This window comes from Pseudophryne corroboree, chromosome 4 (assembly GCF_028390025.1).
Source record: "Pseudophryne corroboree isolate aPseCor3 chromosome 4, aPseCor3.hap2, whole genome shotgun sequence".
NCBI lineage: Eukaryota > Metazoa > Chordata > Amphibia > Anura > Myobatrachidae > Pseudophryne > Pseudophryne corroboree.
In genome coordinates, this window is record NC_086447.1 from 778,031,913 (window position 1) to 778,050,755 (window position 18,843).

Below are 18,843 nucleotides of genomic sequence, written 5' to 3' on the forward strand. Positions count from 1 at the left end.
GATGAATGATGAGCGCTGATGTTATTACCTGTTACCTAATCAGACACACTCGGGTTTCGCTCCAGAAACTATTTTGAAATGCAAATGTGATTTATTTTATTGACGGAGGATGAGCTTAGTGGCTTCTTCTGAATTATGGAATTTATTTATTGAAGGCCTATAATGAGATTTTTACTTGGGGCTTTGACCATATCCCTTTGTATAGGCTTTTAGATTATGCAGATGTGGTATTTAAGAAAGCTAGGAATGGAGTACCTATCATTAGAGCATGGGGAAAAATTGAATCATTTTTTCCCCCCAATAGACATGATTTCTCTTTCAGGCAACTTTGTTTTGTAGGCTTATACATACTGCAACTTTTACTAAGTACACTATTTCTTTCTATGGTTTTAAGCCATGTTACAGATGTGTCCTAATATAATTAGCCCCAATACAGCATGTGATGTGAGATACTTGGCGCGGGTGAGCCGCCAGGTCCCCTGAGACTCTGTTAGCACTGGGCATTTTTTTTCGTTTCTTTTTTCCCAAACACGTACTTTCGTCGCAATACGTCGAAATCGACAACTGCAGGTTTCGGAACGGTCAGCGATGCTCATACATTGCCCACTCATATCGGCGTGCTATCTGTTAGATAGCAGCGCCGACATATAGCAGTGTTATCGCAGTAATTAGCTGCCTCTGTGACACTGGCCAGGAGTATAGCAGCGCCGACATATAGCAGTGTCATCGCAGTAATTAGCTGCCTCTGTGACACTGGCCAGGAGTATAGCAGCGCCGACATATAGCAGTGTCATCGCTGTAATTAGCTGCCTCTGTGACACTGGCCAGGAGTATAGCAGCGCCGACATATAGCAGTGTCATCGCAGTAATTAGCTGCCTCTGTGACACTGGCCAGGAGTATAGCAGCGCCGACATATAGCAGTGTCATCGCAGTAATTAGCTGCCTCTGTGACACTGGCCAGGAGTATAGCAGCGCCGACATATAGCAGTGTCATCGCAGTAATTAGCTGCCTCTGTGACACTGGCCAGGAGTATTGCAGCGCCGACATATAGCAGTGTCATCGCAGTAATTAGCTGCCTCTGTGACACTGGCCAGGAGTATAGCAGCGCCGACATATAGCAGTGTCATCGCAGTAATTAGCTGCCTCTGTGACACTGGCCAGGAGTATAGCAGCGCCGACATATAGCAGTGTCATCGCAGTAATTAGCTGCCTCTGTGACACTGGCCAGGAGTATAGCAGCGCCGACATATAGCAGTGTCATCGCAGTAATTAGCTGCCTCTGTGACACTGGCCAGGAGTATAGCAGCGCCGACATATAGCAGTGTCATCGCAGTAATTAGCTGCCTCTGTGACACTGGCCAGGAGTATAGCAGCGCCGACATATAGCAGTGTCATCGCAGTAATTAGCTGCCTCTGTGACACTGGCCAGGAGTATAGCAGCGCCGACATATAGCAGTGTCATCGCAGTAATTAGCTGCCTCTGTGACACTGGCCACGAGTATAGCAGCGCCGACATATAGCAGTGTCATCGCAGTAATTAGCTGCCTCTGTGACACTGGCCAGGAGTATAGCAGCGCCGACATATAGCAGTGTCATCGCAGTAATTAGCTGCCTCTGTGACACTGGCCAGGAGTATAGCAGCGCCGACATATAGCAGTGTCATCGCAGTAATTAGCTGCCTCTGTGACACTGGCCAGGAGTATAGCAGCGCCGACATATAGCAGTGTCATCGCAGTAATTAGCTGCCTCTGTGACACTGGCCAGGAGTATAGCAGCGCCGACATATAGCAGTGTCATCGCAGTAATTAGCTGCCTCTGTGACACTGGCCAGGAGTATAGCAGCGCCGACATATAGCAGTGTCATCGCAGTAATTAGCTGCCTCTGTGACACTGGCCAGGAGTATAGCAGCGCCGACATATAGCAGTGTCATCGCAGTAATTAGCTGCCTCTGTGACACTGGCCAGGAGTATAGCAGCGCCGACATATAGCAGTGTCATCGCAGTAATTAGCTGCCTCTGTGACACTGGCCAGGAGTATAGCAGCGCCGACATATAGCAGTGTCATCGCAGTAATTAGCTGCCTCTGTGACACTGGCCAGGAGTATAGCAGCGCCGACATATAGCAGTGTCATCGCAGTAATTAGCTGCCTCTGTGACACTGGCCAGGAGTATAGCAGCGCCGACATATAGCAGTGTCATCGCAGTAATTAGCTGCCTCTGTGACACTGGCCAGGAGTATAGCAGCGCCGACATATAGCAGTGTCATCGCAGTAATTAGCTGCCTCTGTGACACTGGCCAGGAGTATAGCAGCGCCGACATATAGCAGTGTCATCGCAGTAATTAGCTGCCTCTGTGACACTGGCCAGGAGTATAGCAGCGCCGACATATAGCAGTGTCATCGCAGTAATTAGCTGCCTCTGTGACACTGGCCAGGAGTATAGCAGCGCCGACATATAGCAGTGTCATCGCAGTAATTAGCTGCCTCTGTGACACTGGCCAGGAGTATAGCAGCGCCGACATATAGCAGTGTCATCGCAGTAATTAGCTGCCTCTGTGACACTGGCCAGGAGTATAGCAGCGCCGACATATAGCAGTGTCATCGCAGTAATTAGCTGCCTCTGTGACACTGGCCAGGAGTATAGCAGCGCCGACATATAGCAGTGTCATCGCAGTAATTAGCTGCCTCTGTGACACTGGCCAGGAGTATAGCAGCGCCGTTGCAGCGACTGCGTCTTTTGCTGCTGCTGCGTCTTTATGCTAATGTCACGGCCATGGTCTTTCTACTGAGACGACCACACCCAGTAATCCGCCGAGGTGCATATTAAGACGCACCATCGAACACTGCACCAGCCCTTTGGAGGTGCAGATTCTCCTTCAGAACATTGCTTACGGTGTCAGTCGCTGACTGTGACACGCCTGTATGTGTGACTAGCCACACCCTGTTACTAGCCACACCCTGTTACCACCCAGAAATGCCTGCCAAAACTGCATCTTTGTGCGGTAACCATCAGGACAGATGTGTAGTGCAACCTGAAACCATCGGCACCTTGCATCCAAAACCGCTACTGCGTCCTCCTCTGAATCAAGTCCATTTTTCACAGAAATTTCCTTTTCCTCATTTACTATTTTCACCCATTGATAAATCAGCACCTCAGTTTCTTTGTTTCAGGACAACACTCCTGTTATATCAGGCCTTGTCCTCCCTTAAGTGCCCATACACTAGACGATATAATGAGCGATTTAGGCATTTCCGACGGATCAGAACTACAAATCGTTCATAATAGTGCAGATCGCTCAGTGTCTGTGAATGATAACGATCACAATACGCGGTTCCGCTGGTCGTTGGTCTGAGCTTCTAATCTTCCCTGCTGCAGGGAAGATCTGACGCTATCGTCAGCCACAGTATACTCCTGGATGTAGCCACTCCCAGATCTTAAGATATATCTTATGTGTATTGTACTATATCGTTTGCCCAGGACTGCCGGGGAGCTGCCAGGGGAGTTCAAGGGAAATCATTAATGGGAATGCATCGTTTACAGGTCGTCTAGTGTATGGGCACCTTTAGGACAGGCAGGGGGTGCTGAGTAGAGAAGGGATGGGAACAAAGTACTGTTACGCAATCGTGTTACGCAACCTCTAGTTTAAATTCAGTTTAGTCTTTCTTTTTGTAACGGATTCAGTATGCAGATGAATTCTAGAATATTGGTTTGGTGCATTCCTAATGATCATGTATCCTTTGCAGGTTTCAGGTCCTCCGTACTTACCGAGAGACTGTACGCAGGTTCCAGTACCACCGGGAGCGATAGCTTTCCTTGGAGATTCAGCTTTGTTAAGTAAAAAACCTTTTCCCCAACAATCCTTTCTTTTTTCATACGACGTACTAGGTATAGTCTGAAGCGCACGGCATAATTTGCAATCATTTCCGATTCTATATGATTAAACTTGAAGGTCTCTGTGAACATTGGGCAAGGTCCCTTCTGGATGCTTGTCTTGGCTCTCTGCTTCTTCATAGGTAGCAGAACAAGATGGACCTGCCAGGAGTTACTATTCCCAGTCCTGTTGTGTGTGGGCAGGTCGCTGACAGCTGTCACTGTAACAAGAAGTTTTTGCTCTTGTGAATCATAGTCAAAAGTTACATCTAATGTGCCGTATTTAGCTACTGGCTCCGGATCAAAAGATTTAGGAAGCTGTGAAGATGATCCTCTGGCTGACAAATCCTACCAAAAAAATGGGAAAAAAAAAGTACAAATTTATTTATTCCATTAGCTTTCAGATCTTTTAGAAAATATAAGACAATCTCCATGTCTATGCATGACAATGTCTTGTACACTGAGAGTAATACAGCTAAATAGAGCAGACTAACATAATCCAATGCATTTACATGCACCTTAAGCCAACAAAATAACAGTGACCAGATAGCAACACCTGGAAATAAACCTTATCGAAATTCATATAATATGTTGTAGCATTTTTTTCCCCTGAGCTAAGAATACGTCAAAATTGACTGTTAAGTATGCCCTGAATTAGTGTTATAGCCTTGGGGCACTTTACATAGCTTGGGAATTTGCAGCACAGAAAGAGATTGGCAATCTGCACTGGGTACGGAAATGAGAAGTATTCGGCTATTATTAAATAAAGTGCTGGGTGTGAATGTATGCACCAAGGGCTGTTTTACAGTTTGCAAAGTTGGAGAGTGAAAAGCATGGGAGGGGGGTTAGTAAATTACAAGTTATGCCGAGGATCCAAGATTTGTCACATAGAGGGGACATCTCATATAAGGCAAGTAGTGTACAGATTTATATACATTTATTTGATTATCCACTTAATACAAAAAAAATCTCTTTGGTGACAGCACCTTTTTAATGTCAAATGTACCTCTTCTACAGCGTTGTATAGACTACATTTCATGCTATATAGACAATATTACGCACTGTGAGTTGGAGGAATGCATTGGAAACTCCGTTTGACATTTACAGAGGGAAGCTGGTGACAGACTACACATAGACCTCTGATTAAACACGTTTAACTCTTCCTACTGAATTAGCCCAAACAATAAGACTTTTATTATATAGTATTATATATTAATTATAATATTAATTATTGTTATCACATTTTACATTTTATTAGCAGCTACTCTATAATCTTTCCTAACACCTTTTATTTGATTCCGGTAATGTTTTGTGCTACCACTGCTTCACCGGCTAGGCTTATGGAGTGAATGGCTTACATCCACCCAAGCTGTCCCGTGTAGCACACTGAATAACAAGTAAGGAATCCCATCACTGGACATTAATGCATCCCAGAGACTGGACATATTCATCACTCTGGACTGGAGATGTGTAGCAGGGCACACAAGCATAAAACTTCTTTATTGATCAGTATGCTATGTATGTTGAGTCATATTGGCTCATATCAATAGCAATCTTAGGGGTCTATTTACTAAGCCTTGGATGGAGATAAAATCACTGGAGATAAAGTAGCAGCCAATCAGCTCCTAACTGCTAAGTCACAGACTGTGTTTGAAAAATTACAGTTCGGAGCCGATTGGTTGGTACTTTATCTCCAGTGACTTTATCTCCATCCAAGTCTTAGTAAATAGACCCCAAAGTCACATATATATCATTTTATGTATGTGACAGAAGAGGAGGTAAATGCACCAGTGTAACAAGCTTAAGTAGAGTTGAGCTATGACAGTGTGCATCTTATATAAAGATGTTATGTCATATTAGTTGTGCTTAAATGTAATATAGAGGTAGGAAACATAGGCATGTAAGCTGCTATAACTAGGTGACCTATAAAATACAGGAGGACTGAGCTTGCAGCTATATCAACGCGCCTTTAGGTCAGATGTGTTTGTTGTGCATTGCACCGCTGTAGTGTTTCTGGAGATTTTAAAATGTTCTAACGCTCAGACTTCTAGTCTTGTACAAATATTAAGTAATATTGTATCAGGGACACTTTAGGATATCCAATTACCCACAGTCAGTGACCGCGGGTAATTGTCTCGCTGGGGGCTATCCAATTAGCCCCAATAAGCCGTCACGATACGCAGCTTATCATGGATTTTGTTTCACCTGCCCCATGCAGACGAACCTGTGTTTTTTCGTGAGAAAATTAATTTTTCTGACGGGTGATCTAATTGGATAGCCTGTAAAAAATTATCAGTGAAACATCGGGAAAAACGGAAAATGTACATTTTTCGCACCCAATGTTTTACCTCATCTAACTGGACAGAGTGCAGAGAACGATCACATTACTGTACCCTGCATCTCATAAGTACAGTGTTGGAAGTTTTCTGAAGAAAGCGCAAAGCACCAACATACAGTACAGTTGTGATGTTTATATTGATAAAAATGATGAGTAATGCTGGCCATACTGTACCTCTAATTGGCAATTCCCCAATGCCGATTCGATCCGCCGATTCATGATCCAACCCACTGCTTGGCAGACTCTGATGATTGGTGTTTTCTCGAGGGAATGGAAAATTCCTACGTGTTCAAAATCCCTGACTTGTCGATTCCGATCTTTTTTAGGTCGGAATCGTCAAATTGAAGATTTCCAACATGTTGGATTTAGATGATGACACGACCCAGTCATGTGGACCCCTTACACTTAGGACCTATGTTATGTATGAGGTACTTTCTAGCTGATGTTAGGGCTATATAAATGCTAGTTATTACATGTATGAATTGGATAATTTGATTCCAAAGAGGGACATTATTCCTGATCATTCACAAGTGTCTACATTATTTCTGTACAAAATGAGGAATTTGGCCTTTAGGGGTACATTTACTAAGCAGTGATAAGAGCGGAGAAGTAAGCCAGTGGAGAAGTTGCCCATGGTAACCAATCAGCACGGAAGTAACATCTATAATTTGCATACTATTAAATGATACAGAGCTGCTGATTGGTTGATGGGGATATTTCTCCACTGGCTCACTTCTCTGTTCTTATCACTGCTTAGTAAATGTACCCCTTAGTGTCCTAGTCCTAGGCATTCTACACAGCACCACCCATTATCATAGCCCTGTTCAACTTTGCTTAATTCCACTGAACACAAATGTACAAATACAATGCAAAGTAAAAGCAAAACACAGCGTATCTACGGAACTCTGCAGCTCTGCGGAACTGCCTTTCCTGGTTTATGGCTTGTAAATGATTGCTGCTTTTAAAATACGGGCATTCTCGTTCCAAAGTCCTGCACCTCCGACAACTCACACCCTATTACATTTACCCTATGTAATCTATAGATATTTGTATTTCTTTGAGAGTTTTCTTTTGCACTTCATTACTTTCAAACCCATAGCACAGAATTTCCTAAACTCCGCCATTACAGTACAAGTTTTAAGGATATCCATGCTTGAATCCAGATGGTTAAATCAAAAGGACTGAGGTACTAATTTAGTCACCTGTGCTAAAGCATGGATATCCATAAAAACTTTACTGTAATGGAGGCGTTTATGACACCACTCTAGTACAGAAACTAAATATAAACATTTGGTTGTTTTGCTAAGAAATGAAATGATCCATACCAGCAGTGGCTGCTGCAGCGCCATCCAAAGTGTGCAACAGGGAGCTGACATATGAACGTACATGTGAAGTGTATGTAACATATGTCCTGGCTTCCTTCCCTGGGATTCAGCAGCCACTGCAGCATGGCACACACTGCTCAGCCTGTCAATCGTCATTCAACCCCCCCCCTCCCCAATTGGACTACTGTGAAACCAATGGGAGTCCGGGGGGTGGGCTAAATGACGAATGACAGGCTGAGCAGTGTTTTACAGTGCTCCAGCCAATCAGCTCCTAGCTTTCATGTGAAAAAAGACAGAAGTTGATTGGTTGGAGCACCATTTAACATTCGTAAGGAGTGATAACAAGAATATCACTCATTGTTAAATCTGCCTATAGTAAGACTACACTTAACTGCTAGTACCTTTTTGGGTGCTATGGGATATTAGACACCATTCATTCTTTCTACCACCACATAGACGCCCCTGTGTTTTACATACCTCTGGGCTGAGAACAGCAGTGCTATCACTCGGGACGTCCTCCTCGTACCCTTTGTTCTGGAAGCTCTCTATTTCTTGCCCCATACTTCCCTCACTGGGGCACTTATTATAGGAGTATCGGGGGCTATTGCTACAGTGGGAAAGTTGACATTTACTGTCGCCAATTTCAGAGGGCGTACATGAAAGGCGAGGTGACCCGGAGTCGTCTTGGTAAGGTGGGGGCTGCAGCTCATCAAGTGGCGGTGTCCTTCTCATTCTCTGGATGCTATTAGCTGTAAATAAGCAAATCCATAATTAACTCAATGCTGTTTCAGACGTGTTGGTTTCTGAGAAATGGATGTTTCTCAAGTGCTGCAATACACATTGAAAGCCGCTGCAACACAAAGCATTACAATAACTCTGTATAACCATAGAAACTGGTGAGAAGGATGTCACTCAAATCACAGCAGTCTACTGGGTAGACCGTCACGACAAGGAGAGGAATTGGACAAGCTGCTAATAGATAACGTCACTTCGATAGCAATTAACAGAGGCAATCATTACCGGATACTTCAGTCTGCCAGATGTGGACTGACATGTCTCAGGGGCAGACTTCGCTAAAAGCAGTGACATCTTCAGTCCTCAGTGCTGGGAATTGGAACTGTTGAAGAATTTCTCTTGCAATAAAGCAACATTAGACAGAATGGTGCATAGCATAAGGTGTAATTATGGGGAAGCATTTAGTGCCAGTGATAATAGATCAGAGAGGCTTTGTACATAAATGAGAGATATTTTAGAACTTAGGAGGTTTTAGATAAAGAAAAAACAAAAGTTTTGCAAGCGAGACGTATTAAGCTGCGATTTCAGGAAAAAAAATCTGTATACATTTTTGGGTTGGGTATGATTTGCCGGCAAAGTAAATACCAGCCGTTAAAGAGTCGACACCAAAACGCTGAAGTTAACAATACCGTAGATCAAAATACCAACAATGTTGGATTGCCGACAGTCATTATTCCTATTGTTAGTATGCCGACATTTATTTAATGTAGACAAGCTAAAATCTTGTATGTGAAGATACCGACAGACCATTATGCAGATATGGTCTGAATACCGACAGATAACTATAATGACAGTGTTCAAACACAGACACTAACATTCTGTTGACAATCACAATACCATCGCCAACACATACCGACATATCACATAACATACATAACACAATACCGACATCCTAATTACCGGCAGTCCCAATCCCGACAGCAGCCACTATACCGACACCCACAATACCGATATCCTAATTCCCGACAGCAGCCACTATACCGACACCCACAACACCGATATCCTAATTCCCAACAGCAGCCACTATACCGACACCCACAACACCGATATCCTAATTCCCGACAGCAGCCACTATACCGACACCCACAATACCGATATCCTAATTCCCGACTTCCCGACAGCAGCCACTATACCGACACCCACAACACCGATATCCTAATTCCCAACTTCCCGACAGCAGCCACTATACCGACACCCACAATACCGATATCCTAATTCCCGACAGCAGCCACTATACCGACACCCCCAACACCGATATCCTAATTCCCGCCAGCAGCCACTATACCGACATCCACAATACCGATATCCTAATTCCCAAAACCCGCCACTATACCGACACCCACAATACTGATATCCTAATTCCCGACAGCAGCCATTATACCGACACCCACAATACCGATATCCTAATTCCCAAAAGCCGCCACTATACCGACACCCACAATACTGATATCCTAATTCCCGACAGCAGCCATTATACCGACACCCACAATACCGATATCCTAATTCCCAAAAGCCGCCACTATACCGACACCCACAATACTGATATCCTAATTCCCAACAGCCGCCACTATACCGACACCCACAATCAGGGGCTGATGCTCTCTGAATTACAACTACTCGACTTGACAGTGAGGATTTGCTATGTCGGTATTTTGTCATTTTCGGTATTGTAGCTGTCGGTATTTTACTAGACAGCATTGTGGCTGTCTGTTCTGCTTTTGGGATTGGCACTGTTGGGATTCAGGATGTTGGTATTGTGGGGTGTCAGAATTATGGCTGCTGGTGTGCTGTCGGGATTGGGACTGTTGGGAATTAGGATGTCGGTATTGTGGGTTTCGTTATAGTGGCTGCTTTCGGGATTGGGACTGTTGGGATCCATGTTGGTATTATGGGGTATCGGTGTTGCGGCTGCTGGTGTGCTGCTGGGATTGGGACTGTCGGGATAAAGGATGTTGGTATTTTGTTTTGTATGTTATGTGATATGTCGTAATGTTTAGGTGTCGGTATTGCTAATGTCGGTATTTTCCTGTTTCGGTATTCTGATCTGTCTTGATTTATAGTGTGTGTCAGTGATATAAATTATCAGTGTTAGGTCTGTGTCAGTATTAGCAATTTTTGTTTTTGTTTGGGTTTTAAATTAGTATGTCGGTATTTTGAGAGAATCTGTATTTTGGTGTTGTTGGTTTGCTGTTCTGTCGATATATATTGTTTATGTTGATATGTGGATTGTCAGTCATTTGTCGATGTTGGTATCTCGGTTGTGAGATTTGTGTTGTCGGTATTTCGGGAGTAAGTTAGACCTGATCTCTAGGGTGCATTTTTTGCATCCCTGCGATCAGGTAGTCGCCGCCTACAGGGGTAGGGTATTGTGTGTGGGTAGGTAACATAGTAACAGAGAGGACGGAGGACGGAGCCGCTAACCGGAAGTGACGAGTGCACGCACGCGCAGGAGGAAGCCAGGAGTTGGGAAGCGGAGGCTGAGTACAGTAAAGCGTGCAGCAAGAGGATCGCTGCTGCTGCCTCCGGTGTGTGTGTAGGAGTGAGTGAGAGTGGGTGAGTGAGTGTGAGGGCCCTACCACTGCCGGGCCGCTGCTGCTAGTGGAGTGAGTGAGCAAGTAAGTGTGTGAGGGCCATTACTGCATTGTGTAAGAGGGCCACGTTTCCGTGTGTGTGAAAGAGGGATGTGTGTGAGGGCTGCTGCGTGAGTGTGTGCTGCGGGGGGAGAGAAAGTGAGTGAAGGCTGCTGCTGATGCAGGGTGAGTGAAAGTGTGCTGCTGGGAGAAAGAAAGGATATGAGGGCTGCTGCTGCTGGGTGAGTGAGAGTGTGCTGCTGGGGGAGAGAAAGGGTATGAGGGCTGCTGATGCTGGGTGAGTGAGAGTGTGCTGCGGGGGGAGAGAAAGTGAGTGAAGGCTGCTGCTGATGCAGGGTGAGTGAGAGTGTGCTGCTGGGGGAGAGAATGGGTATGAGGGCTGCTGATGCTGGGTGAGTGAGAGTGTGCTGCTGGGGGAGAGAAGGGGTATGAGGGCTGCTGATGCTGGGTGAGTGAGAGTGTGCTGCTGCAGCCACAGCCTGCGTGAGAGAGGTCTGCGGACTGTGGACGAAGTAGGTGCCGGTAGCCAGGTGCACGGCAGCAAGTGAGAAGGAGGTGCAGAGAGCTGGAGCAACTGCAAGGAGGGGTAGCGGTGACGCAGGAGAGGGCCCACTCAGATAAGTATTGATTACCGACTTTATTGTGTATGTGATTGAATTGGCTATTTCTGTTGTGTTGTGAATATTGGGGCAGATGTATTAACCTGGAGAAGACATAAGGAAGTGGTAAACCAGTGATATGTGCAAGGTGATAAACACACCAGCCAATCAGTTCCAATATGTAAATTAACAGTTTGAAGCTGATTGGCTGGTGTGTTTATCACCTTGCACATATCACTGGTTTATCACTTCCTTATGCCTTCTCCAGGTTAATACATCTGCCCCATTGTTTCTCTTCACAGCTAGGTCATAGTCAATATCGTATTGCATAGTTTGTATTGTTTTGCATTGTTCTTCGGAAGGTAATAGGGAGTTAGAGTTGCAAACAAATTGGAGGGGCCGTGATTGAGAATCTCACTCAGTGCGTGTCGTGCAAGACGTATGCGCACCTGGAGCAGCTGACCCAGTACGAATACATATGCAAGAGATGTGTGCGAATGGTTGCCCTGGAAGCCCAGGTAACTGATCTAGAGCAGACCGTTACACGACTGAGAGATATTCATAACCTCAAGCACAGTTTAGATAGAATGGTGGAGGAGTTGCAGGGGGAGGGACACCGGTAGACAAGGATAATCGGGTAGCTAGCTGGGTCACTGTTAGAAGGAAGAAAAAGATGACAATGTGGAGTCACTATGGGTTGAAATCTAAAGTGGGGGTATTGATGCAAAAAAAAAAACTAGTCATAGGCACGTGCTACAAACAGCCGAATATTAGCATACATGGGGAAGAACAACTCTTGCAGCAAATCAAAACAGCTGCGGGATTGGGGGACCTCCTAGTGATTGGTGATTTTAATTATCCTGATAGAAAGTGGAGTAACGATTCATGTGTTAAAGCTAGGGGCAACAGGTTCCTAAATACGTTAAAGGATCATTACTTGTCACAATTAGTCGAGGACCCAACTAGAGGTAAAACTACTATGGATCTAATAATGTGGACATTATATCAAACACTAAAGTTGGGGAGACTTTGGGTAACAGTGATCCCTATATGATCACATTCGACATCTGTTTCAAGAAACAGAGCCATAAGGGATCAACCAAAACATTTAACTTTAGGAAGGTTAACTTCAGTATGCTGAGATGTGCACTAAACGACATTGACTGGGAAGTTTTGGTTCATAGCAAGAACACTTCAGAAATGTGGGATGCTTTAAATGGGTTGCTAGATAGCAATATTCACAAATTTATTCCCATGGGCAGTAAACGCAGGAGTACCAAACTCAAACCAAAGTGGCTTAATAAGAAGGTCAAAGAAGAAATGGATAAAAAGATGCGTGCTTTCAAAGCATTTAAATCTAATGGAAAGGAGGAGTCATTCCAGTACTACAAGGAATGCAATAAAACCTGCAAAAAAAGCAATAAGAGCAGCTAAAATTGTAAAACGAAAAGCAAATCGCTATAGAGAGTAAAACCAATCCTAAAAAGTTTTTTTAAATACATAAACAGTAAAAGGTTAAAAAAGGAGAATGTAGGTCCAATAAAAGATGAATTTGGAGTATTGATAAATGATGACGAAATAAAAGCAGAAATACTGAACACATTTTTTTCATCAGTGTTCACCAGAGAAGAACTGACGATGGGAGTAGAGCATAACAATAGTGACAGCAGTGATTCATGGCTAGATACTTGTTTAAGTGAAGAAGTAGTCTGGGAGAGACTAAGCAAAATTAAGATTAATAAATCAACTGGCCCTGATGGACCTTAGGTCACAACTAGCAAGACCCCTATACTTGATTTTCAATAGTTTAGTTAGATCGGGCATGGTACCGAAGGATTGGTGTATAGCTGAGGTAGTGCCATTATTTAAAAAGGGATCTAAAAATCAACCGGGTAACAACAGACCGGTTAGTTTGACATCTATAGTGGGGGAAATATTGGAAGGAATTTTAAGGGATAGCATACAGGAGTATCTGCAGACAGCTAAGATTATTAGCAAGAGCCAGCATAGGTTTGTGAGGGACAAATTATGTCAAACTAACTTAGTTAGCTTCTATGAGGAAGTGAGCGACAATCTTGACCAGGGAAAAGCTGTAGATGTGGTCTACTTAGATTTTGCAATAGCCTTCGATACAGTGCCTCACAGGAGACTGATCATCAAATTAAAGGAGCTTGACCTAGGAAAACCTGTTTGTACATTGATAAGTAACTGGCTGGACAACAGGGTACAGCGAGTAGTGGAAAACGGGATGTCCTCAAGCCTGGCACCAGTAGTCAGCGGAATACCACAAGGGTCCGTACTCGGGCCACTACTGTTCAACACATGTATCAATGACCAAGAAATAGGATTGGAAAGCACAGTGTCAATCTTTGCAGATGATACTAAACTGTGTAGGGTAATTAATTCGGAAATAGATGTGGAGTCTCTACAGAATGACTTATCTAAACTTGAAATCTGAGCGTCTAAATGGAGAATGAGGTTCAATATAGAAAAATGCAAAGTTATGCATTTCGGGACTAAAAACAAACTTGCATCCTACATATTAAAAGGGGAAAGTCAAGGGGTAACAGTACTGGAAAAAGATTTGGGGGTACTCATTGAAAATAGGCTTAATAACCGTATATAATGTCAAAGCACAGTAAAGAAGGCAAGTAAGGTGCTAGCGTGCATGAAACGGGGAATTGAGACAAGGGATGAGAGTGTAATCCTGACACTGTACAAATCATTGGTACGTCCGCACCTGGAATATTGTGTTCAATTTTGGGCACTACTGTATAAAAAAGATATTGGTGAAGTCAAAAAGGTTCAAAGGCGAGCTACTAAATTGATTAAAGGGCTAGAGGGACTGGATTACGAGGAGAGGCTTACTAGGTTGAATATGTATACACTGGAAAGGAGGCGTCAAAGAAGAGACATTATTAATATCTTCAAAAATGTAAAGGGACATTACAAAGAGTTATCAGAGGAATTGTTTATTAAAAGAACGCAGTATAGGACACGTGGGCACTCGCTGAGGCTAGAGGAAAGAAAATTCCGTACGCAACGTAGGAAAGCGTTCTTCACTGTTAGGGCAATAAGGATTTGGAATTCCCTGCCAGTGAAAGTGGTAATGGTGGACTCTGTAAATGCATTTAAAAATGGATTGGATAAATTTCTGATTGTAAAAGATATCCAAGGCTATAACATTTAAAATATTGACATTGATAATCCGGGAGGAACATGATTTATAGTTAACTAGACATAAAACATTACTTCAGCAGGTACATTATAATGAACTCAGCTTAATAGAGAATACAGGTTGAACACAATGGGCATTTTGCCTCTATTCAACCTCATTTACTATGTTACTATGTTACTATACGCATATCAGACCTGATCACAGCCTGTGAGAAAAGTCTCAGCGGTGGTCAGGTCTGAATAGGTCCCTTCGTCTGTCAGTAACATATTAGCTGGCATATTGACTACATCTTACATGCAATGCGGATGTTCACAGAGTTTTTTTTTGCTACTCTGTGTGCATTAAAATCCCTAAAAACACATACAGCATGTCTCCCATGGTGTGTACAGATGAGTCTTCTGAATTGGTTCCGATACACGCGCTTGTACACCAGGGGAAGGGCTGATACTAGCATTAGCACATAGTCACAGACTATACACCTGTACACCAGGGGAAGGGCTGATACTAGCATTAGCACACAGTCACAGACTATACGCCTGTACACCAGGGGAAGGGCTGATACTAGCATTAGCACACAGTCACAGACTATACGCCTATACACCAGGGGGAGGGCTGGTACTAGCATTAGCACATATTCACAGACTATACGCCTGTACACCAGGGGAAGGGCTGATACTAGCATTAGCACACAGTCACAGACTATACGCCTGTACACCAGGGGGAGGGCTGATACTAGCATTAGCAGGTAGTCACAGACTATACGCCTGTACACCAGGGGAAGGGCTGACACTAGCATTAGCACACGGTCACAGACTATACGCCTGTACACCACGGGAAGGGCTGATACTAGCATTAGCACGTAGTCACAGACTATACGCCTGTACACCACGGGAAGGGCTGATACTAGCATTAGCACATAGTCACAGACTATATACCTGTACACCAGGGGAAGGGCTGATACTAGCATTAGCACATAGTCACAGACTATACGCCTGTACACCAAGGGGCGGGCTGATACTAGCATTAGCACATAGTCACAGACTATACGCCTGTACACCAGGGGGAGGGCTGATACTAGCATTAGCACACAGTCACAGACTATATGCCTGTACACCAGGGGGAGGGCTGATACTAGCATTAGCACGTAGTCACAGACTATACACCTGTACACCAGGGGGAGGGCTGATACTAGCATTAGCACATAGTCACAGACTATACGCCTGTACACCAGGGGAAGGGCTGATACTAGCATTAGCACGTAGTCACTGACTATATGCCTGTACACCAGGGGGAGGGCTGATACTAGCATTAGCAGGTAGTCACAGACTGTACACCGGGGGGAGGGCTGATACAAGCATTAGCACGTAGTCACAGACTATACGTCTGTACACCAGGGGAAGGGCTGATACTAGCATTAGCACACAGTCACAGACTATACGCCTGTACACCAGGGGGCGGGCTAATACTAGCATTAGCACATAGTCACAGACTATACACCTGTACACCAGGAGGAGGGCTGATACTAGCATTAGCACATAGTCACAGACTATACACCTGTACACCAGGAGGAGGGCTGATACTACTATTAGCACATAGTCACAGACTATACACCTGTACACCAGGAGGAGGGCTGATACTACTATTAGCACACAGTCACAGACTATACACCTGTACACCAGGAGGAGGGCTGATACTAGTATTAGCACACAGTCACAGACTATACGCCTGTATATCAGGAGGAGGGCTGATACTAGTATTAGCACACAGTCACAGACTATACACCTGTACACCAGGAGGAGGGCTGATACTAGTATTAGCACACAGTCACAGACTATACGCCTGTACACCAGGAGGAGGGCTGATACTAGTATTAGCACACAGTCACAGACTATACGCCTGTACACCAGGGGGTGGGCTAATATTAGCATTAGCACATAGTCACAGACTATACACCTGTACACCAGGAGGAGGGCTGATACTAGCATTAGCACAGTCACAGACTATACGCCTGTACACCAGGAGGAGGGCTGATACTACTATTAGCACATAGTCACAGACTATACGCCTGTACACCACGGGAAGGGCTGATACTAGCATTAGCACATAGTCACAGACTATACGCCTGTACACCAGGGGAAGGGCTGATACTAGCATTAGCACAAAGTCACAGACTATACGCCTGTACACCAGGAGGAGGGCTGATACTAGCATTAGCACGTAGTCACAGACTATACGCCTGTACACCACGGGAAGGGCTGATACTAGCATTAGCACATAGTCACAGACTATACGCCTGTACACCAGGGGGAGGGCTGATACTAGCATTAGCACACAGTCACAGACTATACGCCTGTACACCACGGGAAGGGCTGATACTAGCATTAGCACACAGTCACAGACTATACGCCTGTACACCAGGAGGAGGGCTGATACTACTATTAGCACATAGTCACAGACTATACGCCTGTACACCAGGGGGTGGGCTAATATTAGCATTAGCACACAGTCACAGACTATACACCTGTACACCAGGGGGTGGGCTAATATTAGCATTATCACATAGTCACAGACTATACACCTGTACACCAGGAGGAGGGCTGATACTAGCATTAGCACACAGTCACAGACTATACGCCTGTACACCAGGGGAAGGGCTGATACTAGCATTAGCACACAGTCACAGACTATACGCCTGTACACCAGGAGGAGGGCTGATACTAGCATTAGCACGTAGTCACAGACTATACGCCTGTACACCACGGGAAGGGCTGATACTAGCATTAGCACATAGTCACAGACTATACGCCTGTACACCAGGGGGAGGGCTGATACTAGCATTAGCACACAGTCACAGACTATACGCCTATACACCAGGGGGAGGGCTGGTACTAGCATTAGCACATATTCACAGACTATACGCCTGTACACCAGGGGAAGGGCTGATACTAGCATTAGCACACAGTCACAGACTATACGCCTGTACACCAGGGGAAGGGCTGATACTAGCATTAGCACACAGTCACAGACTATACGCCTGTACACCACGGGAAGGGCTGATACTAGCATTAGCACACAGTCACAGACTATACGCCTGTACACCAGGAGGAGGGCTGATACTACTATTAGCACATAGTCACAGACTATACGCCTGTACACCAGGGGGTGGGCTAATATTAGCATTAGCACACAGTCACAGACTATACACCTGTACACCAGGGGGTGGGCTAATATTAGCATTATCACATAGTCACAGACTATACACCTGTACACCAGGAGGAGGGCTGATACTAGCATTCACATAAAATTACAGACGTGAGTAGGGCGAAGGATGCAAAAGTGGTTGCAGCATCCAACTCACAATCAACCCCACTGTGATGCACTTTTTCCTTTAGCTCCTAATTATTAGTTTGCTAAGTGTCATGTGGCTACCATGACAACATGACATATGATGTAGTGAGCCGAGATGCTTCTGAGCGCCCCTCACATTCACAGCACAAGCCCCCTTCCTCTGCCAATATGCATGAACAGAGGGCTCTGACTCCAAGCTCAGGTGACCTATTCTTGGTGAAAGAGCCGGAGAACTGTAATGCAAAGTACTGAGCGACATGCAATTGCTAAAGTGGCAACAAGGACTTTCCTATTCATTCTATTGCATGGCCTACTGAATCTGGTCCCCCGATCTTGTTTACAGGATGTGACTGGTATTATGGGCTGACTACCTGTGCAGAGGAATGCAATCTGTTAAGACCCCCACAACTGGGATCCCAGAATCTCTACTGATGTGACATATTAAAGTCATTGGACCAAACCAAAGACCGCCACCTCTGATATGATGCAAATTCAGCCCATTGCACAGCAAGAACCATCCTGAGAACTGCACTTTTTTCACCACTCTCTCTTTCAATAATCAGGCTCCAGGTAAAGAAGGAAATCTTATATTTGCATTTCTCCCCAAAACTAGACACATGATGCTCGTGCGAAGTTCGGTACTTTGCGCCAGGTGCTACTGCGCATGTTCAGTATGGGTCTGCGATATAGGTCGCACTATGGCAGTCATCAGACTGTCAGCTATTGACAGTCTGATGCCGTTTGAGGGGCAAGGAGAAGGGGGCGGTGATGGCCTTCATTTTCGTCTTTCTTGTTGG

The 18,843-nt window shown here is 44.8% G+C and overlaps 1 protein-coding gene across 2 annotated transcripts in view; it reads right to left on the bottom strand.

The window, feature by feature from the left end:
* The window catches only part of SYT14 (synaptotagmin 14), a 558,522-nt gene that overhangs the window by 48,751 nt on the left and 490,928 nt on the right, over nucleotides 1–18,843 (bottom strand). For both annotated transcript variants that reach the window (XM_063918291.1, XM_063918290.1), the window contains exons 5-6: nucleotides 8,013–8,284; nucleotides 3,768–4,220 (exon numbers count right to left, since the gene is read on the bottom strand). In XM_063918291.1, the coding sequence (XP_063774361.1) occupies nucleotides 3,768–4,220; nucleotides 8,013–8,284 (725 nt within the window). The remainder of the gene's footprint in view (nucleotides 1–3,767; nucleotides 4,221–8,012; nucleotides 8,285–18,843) is intronic.